Raw genomic sequence first — 21122 nt, forward strand, 5'->3', positions numbered from 1 at the left:
CTGGGATCATTTTGCCACCCGACCCTGCGGTGTTATCAGGGCATTGTAATATCCTTGGGTTTAACAGCAGCTCAAAGGCCTCTGAATATCCACAACTCTACAGTCAGGCCCTGCTGGCTGCCACTGCTGCAGCTGTTGCTAGCCGCCGCGTCTTAAAGGGGCTGCCCTTTCCCCCACACCCTCTTCACCCATTTAACAGGATTCTCAGGCCCAGCCTCTCCTGATTTCTAGTTATGAACACATCTCCTCACTGGCCTTAGATTTCTAATTCCATTGTCTTCTCAACCCTTTTCCAGGGACTCTCTCCCTCCCCAAGTCGAGCGTCTTCCTGGTTGAAAGCCTGTCTGTTTCCACCGTCAACCCTGATGCCACCTCCACGACCCATTTCAGCTTCCCTTGGGACATGTCTGCACCGTGTCCCATGTTATCCCATCAGCATGTCCAAAAACAGATCCAACCACGTTCACCCTCTTCCCCTCAGGCCAGCTTTGCTCACTGGCGGTTGTGATTCTGAATGGTACCACTGACTTCCCCAGGTGCCATCTCGGACTCCCATCTCTTTCTCGTCCCCAAGTCCCGCCCTTTCTTGGTGGGCTGGGTTCTTCCCAACTGGCCTCTTTGCATCTCTTCCTCTACCACCATCATTATGATATCTGCTTCCCTGGACAGCAACAGTGGCCCCGAAGCTGTCTCCCTGCCTCTTATCCTCTGCCTTCCTCCACATTCTGCACGTAGTAATCAGCAACTTGTTCTACAGCCAGCTCTCAGCCTGTCCAGAGCCTTCAAGGACCTCCCCAGAGCCTATCCAAGTTCAGACTTCACGTCCACTCCCATCTTCATTCTGCACTAAGTGAGTGCTGGGCCCTGGGCCAAGTGGAGCCTGGCATTCCGGGACTCCCAGGCCTGGCTCCTTCCCAGTGCTCCTGCCAACCTGAGCCACTCCTGACTGCCTGGCCCTTCCCTGCATCAGAAACATCCCCACCTCCCCCTCCCAAGGCTAGAGGCCCTGTTTGAAGGCCTTTTCCTCCAAGACACCTTAGCCTCCACCCCCAGCAGCCTTCCTTCTCCACCTGCCACACTGCTTTGGCTGCGAGCCCCTCAGCCCTGCCCAGCAGAGCCCTACATGGGGTCGCAATGGACACCACCCAAGGGGTCTACAGGGCAGGGATGAGGGAAAAAGGAAGTTGACCAGAGTCTCTGGGTATGACAGGCCTGATCTGGGGAATCCCTCAGGCCTAACAGCCTCCTACTGGGGCAGCACAGAGGGGAGGCCAAAGCCAGAGACAGCCAAGGGCCCAAAGGCTCACTGTGGCCCTGAGGGCAGAGATCTAACTGTCCATCGGCGGTGTCCTCAGGTGCCTGGCAAGCCAGGGTGCTCAGTGCAAATGTGATACCAAGCACCAAACTGAAGGCACCTCCTCCTGCGCCCTTGGGCAGTGGGCAGAAGACTCCTTTGCCCCTGCCCCCCAGGTAGGAGGAAGAGGTGGTGGGGTAGGAGAGGGGGAGTGGGCGCCCCCCACCCCACCCTGGAGAGGCTGGCCCTGGATGCCTGCTGTGTTGGTGGAGGGGAGCTGGCGTCACCAAGACCCTCTCCCCTCAGGCCCCAGCCCAACAGTGGCTGAAAATGGTCACTGGGCACAAAAGAGTCTGACACAGCCAAGGAGTCAGGCACCATTTTTTTTATAAAAACGCATAGTCTCATTTTCCACTCTTTAAAATCACATTCAAAAATCGGCAAAGAAACGCCCCGGGGAGTGAGTAGATGGGAGGGGAGGGTATGCGAACCCAGCCCCAGGGGGAGAGGGTGCGACACCACACGGCAGCGCGACTGGCACGAGGGGGCATGCGGTGGGCGAGGTGGCGCCCTGTGGGTGGTGGCACTGACTGGACGTGGGGCTGGGGCTGGATAGCCCGAGGGGCACACTGACTGGCCTGGAGTGGCGAGGGCGGGCCCCCCGGCCCCTCTCACTGTGCTGCCCGGCCCACCCCGACTGGCCCCTGTAGTCCTGGGCAGACAAGGCCTTGCCCAGCCCAGGAGCCTGGGGACCTCAAGGCAGGCTAGCAGTGTGGCACAACCCGAAGTTGCCTTTCTGTGGTCTCTGAGCCTGGGTGCTTGGGTGGAAGAGGGGGGCTGCAGTGATGGCAGCAGCACCTACTGCCAACGCCACCCTCCTGGCCGAGCCCCACAGTGTCCACGGAAGGTGAGAATGGAGGCAGCTAGTGACACAGGGACTCTTCCCAAGTGAGGGTGCAGGAGTCTAAGTCACCATGGGAGGCCCTGGGGTCAAGGAGACAATGGGCTCCTTCTCCACCAACTGGCTGGAGGCAGGACAGTGCAGGGTTATGTCCCTGTCACAGGAGGGGTCGTGGTGGGAAAATTCAGGTAGTATTCCCATGCTGCGGCTTCCCCTGCGGTGAGGGGTGCTGAGCCACCCAGCTGTGCCGTGGGCACAGAGCACAGCCCATAGGGCCGGAGGTGGCATCATCCCCGGGAAGGGGCGGGGGGCTGCTGCTCTCCCCCCGACAGGAAGACACTGGGAGCAGGTGACCCTGGGGGGTCAGGGCTGAGGGGGGCTGGACAGTGGCTAGGTTGGTGGCAGCAGGAGCCAAGGCAAGTGGGGGCTGGGGCCACAGGAAATCACAATAATTACAAAATAAAACCTTTTCCGCTTTGCGGGAAAACAAATAATAAAAATTCGACAAAATAAATTAGAGGTTTATAAAAGGCGGGCGGGCAGGTGGGGGGGGTCAGAGGCCGTTGGCGCTGCCGCGCTGGACCAGCGGCACCTTGCTGAGCTCCACCACGGGCGAGCGCGCCTTGTTTTTCATCTTGGGCACCCGCTGTACCAGCTGCTGGGCCTCGCGGTACGCGTCACGCAGCTCCTTCTTCCACTGCACCAGCTCCGGGTCGCTCTGTACACGCCGCGGGGTCTGTTAGCTGGGCCCTGGGCACCCCAAAGACCACTCTGTCCCCACACTGCCCCTGCCTGCGGGCCCCCCGGACCCCCACTCACGTCGCACTGCAGGACGAACTGTTTACCGCCTCGGATCTTGAGAAGGAGGCACTTGCGCTCCTTGATCTGCGTCTCCTCCACCGACTGGATCTCCTCCATGGTCAGCAGGCTCTGCTGCAGGGTAGGCAGGGGCAGGCAGGGGCAGTGAGGGCACTGGGCAGGCCCTGCCAGCGGGCCCCCAGCCCCATGCCCCGGTCCCCTCCTTACCGGGGCCTCGCCCTCGCCCCGCCACTCGAGCCGGTTGGGGAACAGGTAGAAGTACCGCCGCTGCCACTGGGTCAGGAAGGGGTTGCCCATCTTGGACATGTAGCCGTGCATAATGCAGTCCTTGCCCAGCGCGTAATCTGCCGCAAGAGAGCAAGAGAGACCCCGCCCAGGGTTTGAATCCTGGTTCGGCTGCTCTCTGGCCGTGACCTTGGCTGGGTTCCTGAAACCCAAGCCTGTTTCTCATCTCTAAAGCAGGCAGTGGGCGCCCACAGCAGCCAAGGACGCTCACCTTCCTCATGGCCCAGCTGCTTGTTTTTGGTTTTCTTGCGGGTCTCCAGCCGGTCCGTCTCAGCATTGATGGTGTCAAAGACGGTCTCTGCCACCTCCTGCTGCCACCGCTCGGAGATGGTGAGGGGGAAGTTACGATAGAGCTCCTGGTCGCTGTCCAGTAACTGCACCGTGGGAATGGGGCAGGGACATTCGTCACCACAGGCCTGTGTGGCCCCAGGGCCCCCAGCAGGGTGGTCTGGTCCAACCTCCACCTCCCCCGGGAACATTTGGGGAGGAGAAACCTGCAGCCCAGCAGCTGGTGAAGGATCTCAAAGAGGCAGAGAAGGGACGACGATACCCCCAGGACGAGCTCAGGGCTCAGGTCGGGTAAGCCAGGAAAGTCCCAGTACCTTGATTCCTTTTGTGTCCTCCTCATCAAAGGAGCCAATGTCAAAGGCATCGGCGGCATTCACCTCTCCTCGTGGGGGGATCAGCGGGGGAGGGTACTGAGGCAGAACAAGGGCTGGGCATCAGCACAGGGCCAGGGCTGCAGGGCACGCCACAAGCCCTGGTCCCCACAGTTACCTTCTGCAGGAAGACCATCTGCCAGTCCAGGGAGCGGAAGAAAGGGCTCTCCTTCACCTCCTGGGCCCTGGGGAGAGATGCAGGTCATCCAGGCTGGGGCTAAGTCTGGGCCGTGGGGCAGGTGGCGCAAGCTAACTGCTGGTGTAGCTACTCTCTGGCTCTGTGACTTTGGGCAAGTTCCTTAAACCTGAGCTCAGGTTCCTCATCTCTAAAATGGGAAGAACTGCAATTCCCATGTCGTAGAGCTGTTGTGAGTTTTAACATTGTAAATCTTACAACGTCATGCCCAGCACTGAGTAAATGTTTCATAAACATAAAAAGCTTTTGTCATCATCATCGTCATCACCATACTGGCTACAAGGGCCCCTCCGGAAGCCAGTCCCCAGCTGACTCCAACAGCGGCACCGTGAGGACACTGGACGGGGCTGGCTGTGCCCCAACCTGTGAGTTCCTCAAAGGAGGCTGGGACCATGGAGGGAGTTTCCATGATTGTCCTTAGGGGGGCACAGGCAGAGGCCTGGACACTGCAGCACGCCCGAGGGCCCAGGGCCTGGCTGGGAGGCAAGGCCTGGGACAGTGGCCCTGGTCCCAGGCACTCACCCTCGGCCCAGGCAGCCCAGTCTCCGGTTGACGTCCCTCTGTAGTAGACCCTCCAGCAAGGAACGAAGCTCGGGGGAGAAGGAGTCAGGCAGCTCCACGGCCTGTAGGAAGGAGGGAGACGTTGTCAGGGGCCAAGGAAGGGCCCTGGCCCCACCACAGCTCTGGGGCTCCTGAGGCTGCTTGGAGTGGTGGGAGGGGGATGTCCAGCCCCCGGCAGAGGGAGACACAGGGCCCAGCTTCCTAAGTCACCCCAACAGGCATGTCTGCTCTGACAACACAGGGAGGGGGAGCCAACGGGGCAGGAGATCAGAGTGGGGATGAGCCGCCTGAGATCATTGCTGGTTGGTGAGAACCAAGAGTCCATAACCCTAAAACCCACAGGAGACCCCAGCCCCACTGTGGCATCCCTGCTGGGGCCCTGCACTTACCATTGTCAATGTCATGCGGTCAATCTCATGCTTGTCTTTGGTCTTGTGCTGCCGGAAGGGGCTGTGCCTGGGCAAGAAAGGCCAAGGTCAGAGGACAGGAAGAGGGAAACTGAGGCAGGCCGCATGGATGACCCTTGTCCAAAGCCAGGGACGGTGCCACTATAATATCCACTGTGGGCTCCTCCCCCAGTCTCCAACCTAGTCCGGGAAAGAGCTGCTTTGTCCTGTCCTACCAGCCCTCCTGGGACAGCCACTCACCCCCGCAGCAGCTTGAAGAGCATGCAGCCCAGGGAAAACCAGTCGGCACTGCTGTCATAGGCCACGCCCTTCTGCAGAACCTCAGGGGCCATGTACCCGTGGGTGCCCCTGTGGAAGCAAGGAGGCCATGAGCAGGTTTGGCAGAGGGTTCTGGAAGGGAGGGTGGGGGCGGAGGCACTCACACGCTGGCGTGGGGCTTCTTCTTGGAGAAATCGCAGGCTAGGCCCAGGTCTGATATGCGCACATGGCCATGCTCGTCCAGTAGGATATTGGCTGGCTGTGGAGGAAGCCCAGTGAGCTGCCCCCCGGGGTGGCTCGGGACAGGGCCCAGTCAGGCAAGATGCCAGGTGGGTCGCTGCCTTCACTCTAGAGGGTTACGGGTGTCCAGGGACAAGGCCCCAGGCATCGTCCACCCCCCGCCAATCAGCCTGAATCCAGAAAATGGCTCAGTGGGAGGGAACAGTGGGAGCCGGCTGGCCCTGCCCGGGGAACACCACTCCCGTGGGAGAGGAGGGACAGGCCTTCGGCACCTCACCTTCAGGTCCCTGTAGACAACGAAGCGGTTGTGCATGTGCTCCAGGCCCAGAATGATCTCAGCTGCGTAGAAGCGCATGTCGGCCTCGGAGAAGACCCCGTGCTGGGACAGGTGGTAGTGCAGGTCCCCGCCTGAGGGAGGCAGCCCCGCGGGGCGCTCAGCCCCCTGCCCCCATCCCCGCCCTCAGTCCCGTGGTCCACCTGGGGCCAGGCCACACACTCACCGTTCATGAGATCGAGGATGAAGCTGAGCTTGTCGGGAGTGTGGAATGCGTACGACATGCAGACGATGAACGGGCAGTCCTGGGAGGCGACAGAAGGGAGGTCAGCAGAGGCTGCCGAGTGTTCCAGAGCCAGAGGCTGCTCCGGGGGCCAGCCCGCCCGCCAAGCTCACCCCGGTGCTGACGAGGGACAGCATGATGCGCTCGTTGAGAGCCAGGGTCTCCCCCTGCTTCATCTTGATGCGCTTCTTGTCCAGACACTTCATGGCATACCTGGGGGGTGTGTCAGTCAGTCAGGCAGTCTGACACCCGCAGTGCAGAGCCCAGGGCTGCTCTGGGGCCCAGGGTCGGGGGTCCCTAGGGGTCTTTTTGGGAAGACACCACGACAAACTTATGACTCACTGAGACAGAGCGAGGGCAGGAGAAAGTGCTGGCGGGTTGGGGGCTCTAGGGGCGGGGTGTAACAGCACAAGCAAAGACGGGGGGAGTGAGACAGTGGTGGGAAGTGAATGGTGGGCACACGGCCCTCTGCAGAGAATGGCCCATTCAGGACCCTGCCACCTGGCCCCTGGTCCCCCTCACCGTTCTCCCATGGACGTCCATGCCTTCAAGGCACCCTCAGGGGCCCTCCCTTCCCTCAGGCATCCCACCCAACGCCGCCGGCTGAGCAGGTGCTCACATCTTGCCCGTGTCGGCCTTCCGGCACCCATAGACCTCGCCAAAGCCCCCTCGCCCGATGATGCGATGCACGCTGAAGTCGTTCATGGTCAGCTGTGGGGCGGCAACCAGTGGGGTCACTGCAGGCGGCCTGGGCCTCGCACGCAGGGCCATCCTCACCACATGCTTACATGCCCTGACCACCCCCACGGGGATCCTGGCGCTGACCCCACAGCCGCCGCACCAGGGGAGGAGGGCAGACTCTCCGGACCTCTCCAGCCCTGGCCGAGCCCGGGGCCAGCTCCCTGGGGAGCAGCAGCAGGGAGCCCCCTCTCCGTGCCCACCCAGCCCACTCACATGGATGTTCAGCTCCACGTTCTTCCATTGGCAAAATCGTGTGAATTTTTCACTGTAAGAGGAGAACCTGGGCTCAGATGAGCCTTAGAAAGTAAGTGGAATGATGCTGGACGGGAGCCTGCCTCACCCCACTGCCATTCCCGGGGATCCCAAGCCTCGGTGTGCTCTTCTGGGACTGCCCAGGAATAGTGCCATCGGAGCTGGGACCCCCACCCTGAACACCGGCCACAGCCGGGCCTGGCCACTGATCTTTGGGTTCCTGCTGAAATCAGACAAGCTTAGAGAGTTCGTTTTCCAGGCTGACCTACAATTCCTGCTGCCATATTCTTGACGATGCTCGTCTCGTCCCGGCTCGCATACCTCCAGTGACAGCACTCCCTCCCCGTGACAACTCCCACTCCATGGCTAGGCAGCTGGGAGCCCAAGAAAGCTGTTGCTTCCGTCAGGCTGAAATCTGTCTACAACCCCCACCCAACCAGGTGGGCTCTGGCTATGAGGGCCTGAGGAGGGGGCAGTGTGTCCTCTTGTGCCCGCCCCCACCACCCCCCTGACGCTTTTCGGCCCAGGTGGGCCCAGCAAGATGCTAGACAGTCTGTGGGACGGAAAGGTGCATAGGTCCCTTGTTCCCTGGAGAATCAGCGGGGACAGACTTGTAGGTGCCCGGTACTCATTAGGTTGGGGCAGGAGTGTGGAGGAGGGGATGACCGGGCCTGCCTAACCTCTCAGGAGTTCCTGCCTGAGGTGCAGACAAGCCCAGGTGCCCCCTGCCCAGGGCCTAAAGCACCTCTACCATCCACACCCCTTCCCAGGATGGCCTCTGCCTCCCCCTCCTTTCCTGCTTGCACCCTGCTCTCACCTCTCGATGAATTTCTGGAACACATCCCCTCGGAGGTTTTGACAAATCTCTTCGATGTACGGCTAAGGGAGAAAGGTAGGGGTTGGTGACTGCGCCAGAGTGGGAGCCAACCAGACTCCTTGACCAGGGCCGAAGGTGACCCTGGCTGGGCCGGGAGGCAGTGGGGAATAAGCTCAGCACACACCTGGAAGAGATCTGGAGGCACCTGCCTCTTCATCAGGTGGCCCTGGACATGTTCAGTGGCACTTTTCGAGAAGGGCTGGAGAAGACAGAGGTGGCTGTGAACTCTCCACAGGTACCATCCTCCCTTCCCTATGCCCAGGTGGCTCTGGGCTGGCAGGCGTATCTGGGACACTCACGTGCGAGCAGGCCAGCAGCTCCTTCATGATATAGGTGTCGAAGATCTCTTTGCTGTAGGTCACACGCTCCTCCTCCGTCTCCAGCTTCTCATATTTCTTGATCTAGAGGATGAGATTCCCATAGGTAACCTTCCGCCCAGCCAATGCCAGGCATCTTGTGGATTCAGCAGAACCAGCCCCAACCTCCTCCCCTTTCTCCAGCCAGAACAAGGACCGGCCTCACCTCCTCATAGAACTCCACCAAGGGCTTAGCCTCTTCCAGATGCTTCAGGCAGAAATCTCGGAAGAGCAGGTACCCTGAGAGCAAGCATTGGGTTGCACTGAGCCACACCTCGAGGCCTTGCTGTCACGGTGGGTGGTGTGGGTTTGCGGCTCTCAGGGCAGAACTGGCCGAGGAGGTAGCAGAGGTGGTCTCTGACCCAGGCGGGGGCTGGGCAAGGTGGCCTCACAGGCTGCCACCAACTGAAGATTCTTGGATTCAGGGTCAGGGCACCCAGTTTCTACCCCTCCCAGAATCTGCTTCCTCAGATGGTGGCTGGAAAGTGACAGTAGAGGCCTGGGCCCGCCACCCTCTCACTGCAGTCTGGGGCCTGCACGTCCTGAGAGGGTGACACCCCACCCAGCGGGCTGTGCAGGTGTAGTGAGACCCACCTGGGTCAGGCCAGAGCTACAGAATGGGGCAGGAAGGCAGCTTCCAGTGGGGCAATGCCCCGCTCCCTGGACCATACCACCCCATCATCTGGCTGATTCTCACAGCAGCCCTGAGAAACAGGGAGACAGGGAGGGCAGGTCCAGTTGGGGAAACTGAGGGAGGCAGTATGTGGCAGGCATGAGAACTTGGGGCTCTTCTACCCAGTGGCAGGTCCTGGGAAGGACAGGCCGGGCAGTGGGCCCTTGAAGGGCATGGGCCACTGGGGAAGGGAAGAAGTGAGACAGGCTGTGGGAAGGGCTCACAGGACACCCCAGATAGGCCAGGCCTCACCCCTCCCAGGGAGGCCTGAGGCCTGGCCCCAGAGCAGCCCTAGAGGGCAAAGCAGAAGTTAGGGCGGTCCCCGAGCCCTCTAGCCCAACTTGGGTGACCAGTTTATGTTGGGTGGCTTTCCGTGACCCTTTGGGGCACTGTCATCACTGCCTGGGCACTTCTGCCAGAGCTCGCAGCCATCACTTCCGGTAACGGAGGCCTGGCCCTTCAATATTGTGCCTCTGAGTAACTCATGACCAGGGCTTCCGAGTAGGCAAGGGGCTTTCACTGGCACCGCGTCACCTGGCCCTCCAACAGGCCTGAGTCCTAGTTCCCAGGTGATTCACCAGCAGGCTCAGAGGTAAAGCAACGTGCCCAAGGGCACAGCACATGCAAGGGGGGACCCAAGCTGTGTGCTTCCTGACACACTAACTCCCTAAATCTGACCTCCAAAACCTGATCCCAGCAGGCCAGGCCAGGCCACTCCCACTTCAGAGCTGAGCTCCTGTTCTCCGTAAGGCCAAATGGAGCCCAAATCAGACCGTGTGTCGTGTGTCGCTGGAGCCTGCTTCCCTGAGACCTGCCCCAACCCTGCCCTATGGGCCAGGTCCCCACTCTGACAACAGGCACCAGGCACTGGAGGAAGAGGAATGGAGGACCAAGCCTGCCCAAAGCAGGTTGCTCACAAAGAGGGCCAGTGGGGGTGGGGGTGGGCCGACCACAGCACGGCAGGCGCCACAGGAAGGGCCCCGCCCCTTCCTGTCAGTTCTACCAACGGCCCTGAGCAGCTGTGCCTGCGCCAAGGGGAAGCTGCAACTCACAAAAACAAAAACCCCAAAGGAGGAACTTCCCCGGGCGGCCCTGGAAGACTGCTGGGCCGCCACCCCCTTCACAGGGCAACCCGGGCCCACAGCCATGGGCTGGGAGGCACAACGGGTCACAGCCCTCCTGCCACTCAGAGGCTCGCGGGCTGCCCTGCCCCAGTGTAAGGGAGGCCCAACCTCCTGGGAGCTAGTTGGGGTGGGGGCCTCAGGGTCCTCCTGCCCTCATGCCCCAGGCCTGGGCAGCTGGGCCAGTGGTGGGAAGTCCTTGAGGCTGGCAGCACCCCCACTGAACTCACCCAGCTTCTGGGAGAAGATCTTCTCAAAGGTCACCTCACCCCGGTCCTCCAGGTACTTCTGCATGACACTGCGTATGCTGAAAGACAGGGACGTGGTGACCCAGAGCCCATCAGGCCTCCTGGCCCTGCTTGCCTCCTGCCCCAGAATCCAGAGTGGAGGGCTCTAACTGCTGGGGGGTGTCACTGCTCCCTGCAGGAAGGCATGCCACCCCGGTGGACCTGACCATAGGTCGGGTCCACACCAGAAAGACCTGAGGAAGCCTGTGCCTGCTCAGAAGTTTGGTCCCAGCCCTGCCTTGTGCTGGCTTTAGGAACTTGGCCAAACGTCCAAAGTTAGGCCTCACCCACCAGCAGATGATGGATAACCGAAATGTGGTTTGTCCTTACAGTGGAATAATGCTTGACCTTAAAATGGAATGCAGCAGTGACATACATATGTCACAGTATGATGAACCCTGAAAGCATTGTGCTAAGTGCAAAGAGAAAGTCATAGAAGGCCACACATTATATGATTCCATTTATATGAAACGTCCAGAACAGGCAAATCTTCAGAGACAGAAAGCAGATTAGTGGTTGCCAGGGCCTGGGGGAGGAAAGGGGAGTGACTGCTAATGGGGTTTCTTTTGGGGGAGATGGAAGTGTTCTGGAATTAGGTAGTGGTGAAGGTTACACAACATGGTGAATGTACTAAAACCCACTGGACTGTACACTTTAAAACGATGGATTTTATGTTATGTGAATTATATCTGAATTTTAAAAAATAGTTAAAAAAAAAAAAAAGGCCTCAGTTCCCGTGCTCCTAATACTTGCCCTTGGGTTGCTGGGAGGCAGCAGGGGAGGGGCTGGTCACTCTGACAGGAGGCCCAAGCCCAGGCTCCCACCTGGGAAAACGACACCGGGCTATCCTTCAGGCCTCAGAAGCACGTTTCTGTCCCCTTGTCCCTCTCCTGGGCCACCTGCTGGCCTGTCATCATGGTCAGCTGTTGGTCATGTCTGGCCCTCACTAAGCCGGGGTCCTAAGGAACACTCTTAGCTGCCTGTACTGCAGGCCATGCTGCAGTCACCCCTGAGCCCATGCAATGCTCATATGGCCCTTAGGGATGTGGGGTCACCAGCGGGCCACTGATGATGAGGCTGCAGCTGGAGAATGCTGATTAGAAAGTACGGGCTCTGTGCCCTTACCTCGCTGCATCCCTGCGCCCCGTCTTAAAGCCCAGCATGGGGCCCTGGTGCCTGCTGCCCATCACCTACTGGAAGGAACCAAGCATCCCTGTCCTCCAGACAGGCCCTCCTACGGCACAAGTCCTGGGTCTATTAAACAGAGTGTGACAAAGCCTGAGTGGAACCCAGTCAGTTCCAGGAGCCTCGAGAAAGGGTGTTCTGGGCCCCTGGGAGAGGCTGTGTGGAGAAGGCGGAACTTCACTGGGTTCCTCAAGTGCAAACAGGATGTCAAAAGGTGGTGAAGCCTAGGGCAGGGGAGTGGACATAGGGATAGGCAGGGAAAGGCCCGGCCAGGGATGGGCAAGAAACCATGGGTCAGGGAGGAGGCTTGGCAGGGGGCCCTTAGAAAGCTTGGTCCAGGGCGGAGAGCTGAGCGGATAGACTCTGCTGGAGGCCCCCACTAGGAGAGGTATCTGATGACACTGGACCAGGAATGAGGGCAAGAAACAGGGTGGGTAGGAGAAGGCTTGGGCTGCCAAATGGATGGAAGAAAAGTTGATAAGGCCAGCTGGAAGGCCAGCCAAGCCTGCAAAGTTTCGAGGCTTTGGGCTCTGTCAGAGCAAGGCCTGGAGAGGAGGCTCCAGGCAGGGCCATCGTGGTAAATGGAGCCTGGGCCTGAGCCTCTGGGCCTGGGCTCGAAAGAAGGGGACTCCAACCCTTTTCCGCTCAGCACTTTCCTTCTGAGATTGTCTGGGTGGAAGCCCAGGTCCTCACTCAGGGAGCGTGCAGAGCTGTCATAAGCACAATCCTGAAGCCATGATCCCCCCTCCTCCCTCCCCACCCTTGGATTCTGGGAGATATCCTCTGAAAACTGTCTCCAACAGGAAGGATGGTGCCGATGGCCAGGATTGTTGTCCTGTGTCCCCATCCTGTGACTCCAGCTGACAAGATCCCCAGCTGAGGGCCAGTGGCCTGGTGGCCCTGCACTACCACTTCAGAGCTGGTTCCTTCTGGGAAAGCGAGGACACCTTTTGCAACCAGCACGCACACCTGCCCATCCTGGGGCCACACAGCAGGCACCACCATCAAGGACACATCTCCCCAGCCCTATGGCCCTCACAGGGACTCAGGGGGCAAGGCCAGATGTCAAGTCCCAGTGTGCTTCCATCACAGCAGGAACTGGAAAAATCTGTGAAACTAAGACACAGCCCTGTCTTGGGGCCTGAGACTAGAGACGGGAGCCCAGACTAGAGACAGTCGAGGCTGAGCTCTTAGGGTTCCCAGCTCTGCGAGGGGTCTTCTGTTCAGACAATGGGACAAGCCTGGGTGTGCTCGGGCACAGCACAGCAGGAAGGGCCTGGTCGGAGGCAGCAAAGGTTCGGCAGGGTGGCAAGAGCAGGTGGCCGAGAGTTAGGGGCACAGAGCCCGGGAACCCCGCAAGGGCCAGGTGCCTGGATTTCTCCCGCGAGGGGCACCAGGAAGGCAGGGCCCTCACCAGCCCTTGGCTCAGCTCTGGGCTCTCAGAAGCTCTACTCCAATCCTATGGAAGGGGATGAGAAAAAGCAATCAAGGGAAAGCATCACAAAATGTCCATTCTCCATGGAGGTGGACAGTCAGATGGTGATCAGGTGTGGTCAGGTGCAATGTCCAGGCAGGTAATGCAGATGGCAGGCAGCGTGACTCCAGCCTGTCTGGGATGACCCCACCATGTTCCCTGCGATAGTCACTGAGCCCCAAACCCACTTCCTGGGAACCAGCAAGACTGGTGCCAGCTCAGCAAAAGCGACGCAATGGGAATGCCCACCGGGAGCCAGGGAGCAGCACCACCACTTCCTGCCACGTGACTCGGTGGCCCTGTGCAACAGCGGAGAACTGGACACGCCAAGGTCTCCGCTGGGAAACGCGCTCTCTGAGGGCCTGCCCAGCAGGGAGGCCAGGCTGCAGGCGGCAGAGCCTTTCCCTGCCTGGTGGCTCTGTTGTGGCCTCAGCCCAGGGACAGCAGAAGGCGGACGGGCTCCGAGCTGCCTCGGCAGCCAGACCCCGCCCCCTCCCCCCCAGAAGCCTGCATGGGACGGCCGCAGCATTCTTCCCAGCCCACAGCACTTCACTTTCTTCCTTAAAAAGAAAAAAAATGTTTTCTAAATAAAATAAACACCCCCCCCCAACCAAACACAAGGTCAGATTTGAGCAGCGCCCTTGAAGGGATGGCCCCCAAAGTGGCAGCATCAGGGTTTCCTGTCCATTCCCACAGGGCTGGTGGCCAACGGAGCTGGCAAGTCAGAAAAATGTGACATGGGGGACACTTGCGCCAGAGTGGCAAGTATAGCATGGCACGGGAGGTAATGGCGGCCTCTTGGGCTGGGTCACCTCCGTCTCTAACACCCGCTCCCTGATACTGGCGGTCTGAAGTGGCGGGAAGCCCAGAGCAGCATTCCTGCCCCCACCCAGGTCAACAACCCCAATATCCAGGAGCACGTGGCTCCCAGACCAACTGTAGGTTGTCAAGAGAGCCAAGTGGCTGCATATTCCCTCCCAGAAGGACCCTAAGGCTCCCAGTCCCTCTGCGGAAAGGGCCTCGGGGCAGCCTGTGCTCTCATGGTTGGAGGGGCGCTCAGGCCTGCATTCCAAATGGCTCTCCCCACCTTCCTCTCCGGAGGCCAGGCCAAGTCACTAACTTTAATGTCCAGTTTCCTCATTTGTAAAATGAGGATGTCAACAAAATGCTGAATTGTCACCACAGTGCTGGCATTTAAAAAGCCTGAGAGGACAAAACAGAAGGCGAGCTCTCCTAAGATGCTAGTCTCACTGTGAGGGCGTCGGCTGACATCCCTCCTAGAAGGAGCCCTCCCGCCAGGATCCCACAGTCTGTCCTCCTTCTAGAATGTGACTAAAGCTACACAGTCTTGTTTGGTTCTCTTCTACACCTGCCATGTTCCTGGGGAGTGGGGCCTGTGGCCAGGTGGCCTCCTGACAGGTGAGCCCTGACCAGGGCCAGGCCCAGGCCCAGGAACACTGCCTGAGCCTGGTGAGTGGCTGCAACGCCACTCTGCCCAGACCAGCCTCACGTATCATGCTGCTCAGCCTGGGGTCCCGGGGGGCAGAGCCCCATACCTGCCCTGCCAAATATCCAGAGCCCCTTGGCAGGAGGCCCGCCCCACCGTGGCAGGGAGCTGCCTGGTCCCACTGCCTGGCACTGCCGCCTGCAGCCATGGCTGTTCCCACCGGCTCCAGGTACTCTGAAGAGCAGGCCCAGACTGACCCAGTGGGGGCAGGGGGAGCATTTCCTCCCTCTCGGCCCAGAGTACAGGTTGGGGGTGACAGGACAGCAGGCAGGGGGGAGTGAGGGCTGTGGGGGAGAACTGCAGGTACCTTCCGGCACCACGTGGTTCAGAGGAAAAGCAAAGTCTCTCGCTCTGTGGCGCAGTGTGGCCCGGCAGGCAGGCCTGGGCCCTCCCTGATGACTCCCACTCGGGGCTACGGACAGTATATGTGGACTGGGTGGGACCGCAGGGGTCACAGGCAGATACACTCATTTTGATGGTGAGGACATCAGAGCTAGAAGCTGAGCAGCTCCCCGAGTCCCACACGGAATTAGTGTCAAGAAAAGGTCCAACTCTCCTTGATAAAGGGCCTCCCACCAGGGAGGGGCCTCCCCTCAACCTCCACGGAAGAGCAAGATCTCAGGGGACTCCAGCTTGTGCCCCAGCTGCCTTCCCCTCCACCTGCCAGTGGCTGAAGGCAGCAGGTGGCATCTCTCCTGGGAGCCCATCAAGCTGGGGGCAGCTTTGGGGGGCACCTGGCAGGCCAGGGGCCATGTCTGTCCCTGTGCCCATGTGACAAGGATGTCAGAAACATGAAATCCCAGGACGGTGTAAGGTGGCACAGGGGCTGTGGGTCCGGGGCAGCGATGCTGGAAATGCCACGCTCTGGGAGGTGACAGTTAACAACAATCCAGCAGAGTGGAGGCTGTGGTCACAGCTAAGGCACTCTTCTGTGGCATTTCCAGGAAACCTGGCACTGAGGTGGCAGCGGTAGGAGGAAGTCCCCTGGGGCTTATTAATATTTCTCAATGACTCTCCCTGGGGCTGACAATGTCCTCAGAGCTCAAGGACAGGGCCACAAACCAAATGGGAAAGACCAACCCAAACAGCCAACTACGGAACAAGCCCTGGCCGGGGAGGAGAAAATGACACCCACTGGGCACCACAAGACCATCACCGAGAATGTTCACAGCAACCCAGGTTCCCAATGGCACGGTGGCCACAAAGGGGCTCCTTGTAGGATCTAGGAAGAAGGACTCTGGCGGCCTTGTCACATGTCCTGGCTTCTATATGAATATGACACAAGCACTACACCCGGCAATTTACTGCCATCGCATTAGAACACCTCGAGAACAAACTTCCACAGCTCTGTGCCCCTGAGGGACAGGAGGGGCTGACCCCCACCCCAGACCCAGGATGGCTCCGAGTCAGGGAACTTCCCCCTCAGAGAACAGAGCTGCTACCGCGTTTACACCAGGAAACCCGCTGTGAAACCCTGCTCTTCTGCCTGTGTAGACGCTAGCCTTCGTGGTAAGCATAGAGGGCTTGTTATTGTGTGAGACAAAAGCTGCTGCCCAACTCCTCATTTTTAGTTTCTCTTAGTTTGAAACAGCTTAGCGGTAACTTGAGTGTACCATCGTCTTTCTTATGTGACCAGCGGGGGACACTGGGTCCCTGGAGACCACAGGACGACAGGGCAGGTGTGATGGAGGCGTGCATTTCCCAAAGACTCTCAGGCTCATGGCTTCTGTTTGTCCCCAGGCAGGAGCATCGTATCCCGGAAGCCCCAGCCATATACACGCAGCCTGAACTCCCTGGGCCCCAAGAGCTCAGCACCTCTGCAAAGCTGACCTGGGCGCCTGCCCGGGGTCGGGGAGGAAACGCAGGCTGCAGAAGTGCGCCTACAGCTGACATCACAGGGATTTACTACTAGGAATTGATCGTCCATTAACAGGACACATTATTCCTGGATTTGGGTTGACAGAGCCCAGAGTCCCCTGCGCAGATTCCAGTCTGTGATGCCCATGCTTGTCTGCTCAAATCCCACAGTAAACAGGCGGTGAGCAACTTTCATGACAAAAACATGAAAGCCGGTGCTCAGGAAAAGAGAACAGATGGGCAAAGGTGTCCCAGAGACCCATTCCTGGGGAACGCAGGGGCTTCAAAGGCCCAGAGGGAAGGCCTGCTGGCAGATCATCTTGTTTTCAGGGGCAGGAGCGGGGAGGAGTGGAAAGTTCTGGGGAAGGGATAAAGGCTAGTGATGGACAAGTAGAGGGAGGAGAAGGGACGAAATGTTCCCCCGCACCCCTTCCCCCCACAAATAAGAGCAGGAAGTTCTGGAGGCAAAGAGTTAACAGGAACGAAGAAGCAGCAGAGGAAGAATGGCCGGTCTGGGAGACTGGGAAGCCAGCAGAGGGCAGGAAGAAGGAAATCCACGGTGGGGGAGGGACCAGGAAAGAACGGAGAAAATGGGAGGCTGCAAGAGGCACCCGGCTCCAACAATCTGCTGCTGGGCCTGCCACTGTCACCAGGGACAGCAGGGGCACCTCCTGGGACCGCCCAAGCCGGCTCCTCAGCCAGGAGCCCCGAGATTAATTACACGAGGCCTCCATGGTCATATTAAGCAAATGGTGATGGTTACAGGGCTGCTGCTGGAAAGGGAACAGTGGCTCGTTTGGGGAGAGGCTCAGACCACAGGCCCTGAGAGGTCACTGGTGAAGGGGCAGCCCCTGGGTTTACCGATGTGAACACTGAGGCCGTCTCAGCCAGGATAAGGGACGTGCCTGGGTCCCATGTGAGCTGGTATCGGGGCAGGATTAGAAGCTGAGTCTCCTGTCTTTCAGCTACACAGCTCTGCTTCCTTCCATGAGAAGGTGGAGAAATGGGTCTGTTTCCTCAGATTCTATAGAGTGACAGAAGGGGAGGCCCCTCTGCCAAATCAACATGGCCCTGTGCCCAACAGCTCCCTACCCAGCCCTGAGGAGTCAGAGCTGTGAAGCCCGCCCAGGACTCGGCCAAGCCACAACCCGGGCACCAGCCGAAGGGAGGCTGCCAAGATGGACCACCCCAAGGTGGAAGCAACTCCAAATGGCACCTTGTCATGGACAAACCAAAGCCTTTCTCCTTGACCCTGACCTTGTGGGTGAGGGGATGACGTGACCCCCAGGCGTGGAGCTGCCTCCTCGAGGCACCAGTGTTGCCGGGGCAGCCCAGTTTTGTCCCAGCCAACGAGGAGGGGGCTGGGCCTTATGAACTAGGACAGCTGACGGTGCTGGGGGCTGCCCTGCTGCCAGGCTGCCTCCCCAGATCCAGGGCTCCCCGGACAAGGGGTGCCAGCTGGTACATTCCACAAAACATGGACAGAGGAGAGCAGAGGTGTGGAGGGATGTGCAGAGGATATGAAGCACGGCGGGGGGAGTCCAGGGACCCGGGTTAAGATTCCAGCTCCCCCAGTGACCAAGTCTCCCTCTCTGAGCCTCAGTCACTCCAACTATTACATGGGAGAATACCACCTGCTGTGCCAGAGTTGTGAAAAGGATAAATGGAGTAAAAACACTTTGCAAACTGGGGAGTGCCTCCCACGGTAAGAGGCATCTAACACTGGCTGTGTGAAGCATAAAGCAAAGGCTAGCATGTCCTCTGATGCAAGAGGCCTGGACTCCTAGGGGCAGCCGAGGCCTGCTGCCCAGAGCAGCCCTGGCCCTTCCCCGGCCTTAGCTCACCAACGTCGGCCACTGCTTAGAGGCTCCACTCCATCTCACAGATGTGAGTCATTGCCAGATGGTGACCCTGCAGGAAAACCTGTAACACCTGGCTCTCAGCCCAGGTGTTCCCCTAAACTAACAGCCTACCTGGTTTCAGACATCACACAGTGCTGACAGCGCTTGAGCAACTCTCCACGCAAGGCATGGCCTTGTTGGTTTTTTGGATCAACTGAGATGACAGGTGTCAAAATAAATAATAAATTATCATAATTTTCACCATCATTCCCATCACCACCATCATTACCACAGATAGTAAAGGGGACAGGAAAAGAGGAACATCTCGTTTCTCGGGGTGCTAACACCTGCAGAGCCGGCCCAAGGCGGGGCCCCATCAGGAGCAATGCATTCTGGGGAGAGATTACCCAAACGCAGAGAGTTCCAGAAAAGGCCCCACCTCACCCTTTTGCAAAACTCCAACCTACAGGAGAGTCTCGAGGGCTTGGCCACCAAGGAGAGCCGTTACAAGCCCCAGAGGTTGACTCCCCCATTTCCTCCCTCGTGGCTTTGTCATTTCTGAACTCATTTTTGTTCTAACTGTCACTGCTCCCTGGACAGCCCCCAGCTGAGAGTCAGTCTGGTTCCTGTTTTGAGAAATCTGATTGCAAATGTCTTAGAAAAAAAGGGCCCTAACGGCCTTTTCGAAATGCAGAACAATTTTCCTCTCCAAGGCCTAGTGTTCAGTCAATCCGAAACCCAGTGAACAGGCCCCGAGGAGGGCACCGGTGACAACGGCATGGCACCCCACGCAGCTTTGGGACTCGTTTCAAAGACTCAGGACGCCACATAGTCACAACCTCATTTCATACCATCCACATTTCACAGATGAGAATACCGAGGCCCAGAAATGGGAAGGGACTTGCCCAAAGTCACATGATAAGACCATAACAGCTAGGACAGGCCCAGCCTCCAGGGCTGGCCGGGAACCAGCATGCCAACTCTCAGGCAGGTATGGAAGAGTTGCTGGGACAGGCCTCACCACGTGACCCAAAGAACTGTAGTGGGCACAGGGCTCCCGGAGATACGGAACGGCCAGGCCCCGGCTCAGGCCAGAGTGGTGGACGCGATGTGGAACTAGAAGGCGGAAGCCCTGACCTGGTGGCTGGGCACCACCCTGTGACGCTGGGCAGGCCACTCACCGCTGGGACTTCAGCTTCCCACCTGTTCCCTGGGGACAAAACCACACCTGTCCTATCTGCCCATGGGTGGCCTTGAGGCTCAAACGATGGGAAAAAACTCTAGAAACCATAAAATGCTGGACAAGCCTCAGCTCTCATCTGTACCTGTGAGCTTCTGCACCTACATCCTGCACTGTTTAAACTTTGACACCAGGTGCAATGACATCGGTTGTCTCACAGAGAGGGGGCAGCCATGGCCCAGCTGCTGCAGTGGTGCTAGGATGTCCCCCAGCAAACAGCACCCATAGGGCACCATATGTAGGGCCGGCCAGAGGGGGAATACAAGGGGACAGGGACAGTGAGTGTCTCCCCCACTGGGAGGGGCACACACCACACCCTGCTCCCCCCACCCCACCCAGACCACCAAAGCACTCTCAATCGCCACCCCAAGCCAGTGACCCTCCAGAGCGTGGGGAAGACTTACTGTCTCCGCCAAACCTCACACAGTGCCGACCAGAAGACCCGGGGTGGGGGGTGGACTGGGAGTAGGGGCAGCAGAAGGATGAGCGATATAGTCAGGCCAGGTAGATGCTGGGAGGCGGAGGAGGGCACCCCATGGGGAGGGTGGAGGAGACCGAGGGTGCCGGACAAGGGGAGTGGGGCCCCTGCGGGAAAAGGCAGCGATGAGGGCCCCGCAGAGTGCACGCGGGGAAAGGGAGGCCGAGTGGAGCAGGGGGCACTGGGACGGGCGGGGAGCCAGTGGGGCTGGAAAGCCTTGGCGCCGGGCACTCCGGCTTCAGGAGCGCAGGGCCTGGCGAGCAGCGATCGGGTCAGCGCCGCTGGGCCCGGAGCGGCGGCTGGGCGGGGGGTCGGGGCAGTGCCCGGCGGGCTGCGGCTGCGGGGCCGGGGCTGGGCGCTCGCCACGCCCGACGGGCGCGGGGCCGGGGCCGGGGCCGGGGCCGCCTCACCTGGGCTCGGGCAGCAGGATCTTCTTGCTGGCGCGCGCGGCCGGCGTGGCCTTGCTCTTCTCCATGGCCATCAGGTAGCTCACGTCGGCCAGCACCGCCTCCAGGTCCGCCATCTTGGCGGCGGCGGCGGCCTCTCCCGCCGCTCCGCTCGGCTCCGCTCCGCTCGGCTGGCGCGCTTGGCCCGGCCCGGCCGCTCCGTCGGCCTCGGGCGCCGCCGCCCGCCGGCCCCGCTCGGCGCCCGCGGCTCCGCTCGCCGCAGCTCACAGGCGGCGCCGCCCCATGGCGCCGGCTCGGGCCCGGCCGCGGCTCGCTCCGCTCCCGCCGGGACTGCAGTCGGGCCGCCGCCGCCCGCGCCCGGGAGCCGCCGCCGCCTCCGGCCCCGCCTGCCGCGCACAGCGCTAGCGAGCCCGCGAGGGGCCGGGCGGGCGGGCGGCGGCGCCCCCTGGAGGCCGCGCGGGCTGGACTTGGCCTGACCCCAGCGGCCACCCAGACCCCACCTCAGACCCATCCCGGACCCCGACCCTGGGCCGCGGTCACCACCTTGACCCCCACCCGGATCGCAACTCGGATGCCAGACTCCGCAATAGACCACGTCCTGACCCCAGTCTGGCACCTCAGAGCACGATCCCAGGGACTTGGGTCTCAG

At 60.0% G+C, this 21122-nt stretch overlaps 1 protein-coding gene across 3 annotated transcripts; it reads right to left on the reverse strand.

The window, feature by feature from the left end:
• Nucleotides 1–1664: 1664 nt before the first annotated feature.
• GRK2 (G protein-coupled receptor kinase 2) lies at nt 1665–20741 on the reverse strand. Of its 3 annotated transcripts, none has more exons than XM_081064736.1 (21): nt 20477–20741; nt 10428–10504; nt 8570–8643; nt 8347–8448; nt 8172–8246; nt 7988–8049; nt 7132–7183; nt 6797–6888; nt 6291–6390; nt 6121–6199; nt 5898–6028; nt 5545–5639; nt 5363–5470; nt 5105–5171; nt 4677–4777; nt 4077–4143; nt 3902–3997; nt 3511–3673; nt 3222–3358; nt 3015–3125; nt 1665–2913 (listed from the first exon to the last, which is right to left on the reverse strand). In XM_081064736.1, exons 1-21 carry the CDS (start codon nt 20587–20589, stop codon nt 2749–2751), a joined length of 2067 nt encoding a protein of 688 aa, XP_080920862.1. In that variant the 5' UTR covers nt 20590–20741; the 3' UTR covers nt 1665–2748. The 3 variants fall into 3 exon arrangements, with proteins under 3 accessions (XP_080920862.1, XP_080920861.1, XP_080920860.1); XM_081064735.1 differs by having other exon boundaries at nt 3015–3128; XM_081064734.1 differs by having other exon boundaries at nt 3015–3358.
• Nucleotides 20742–21122: the final 381 nt, after the last annotated feature.

Source organism: Rhinolophus hipposideros (assembly GCF_964194185.1).
Source record: "Rhinolophus hipposideros genome assembly, chromosome: 10".
Taxonomy (NCBI): Eukaryota; Metazoa; Chordata; class Mammalia; order Chiroptera; family Rhinolophidae; genus Rhinolophus; species Rhinolophus hipposideros.

Coding starts and splice junctions, on each gene's coding strand:
- GRK2 (XM_081064734.1), bottom strand. CDS start 20,589: ATGGCGGACCTGGAGGCGGTGCTGGCCGACGTGAGCTACCTGATGGCC. Junction 5,172..5,362: donor CTCTTCAAGCTGCTGCGGGG/GTGAGTGGCTGT, acceptor TTTCTTGCCCAG/GCACAGCCCCTTCCGGCAGC. Junction 2,914..3,014: donor AGTTCGTCCTGCAGTGCGAC/GTGAGTGGGGGT, acceptor CGGCGTGTACAG/AGCGACCCGGAGCTGGTGCA.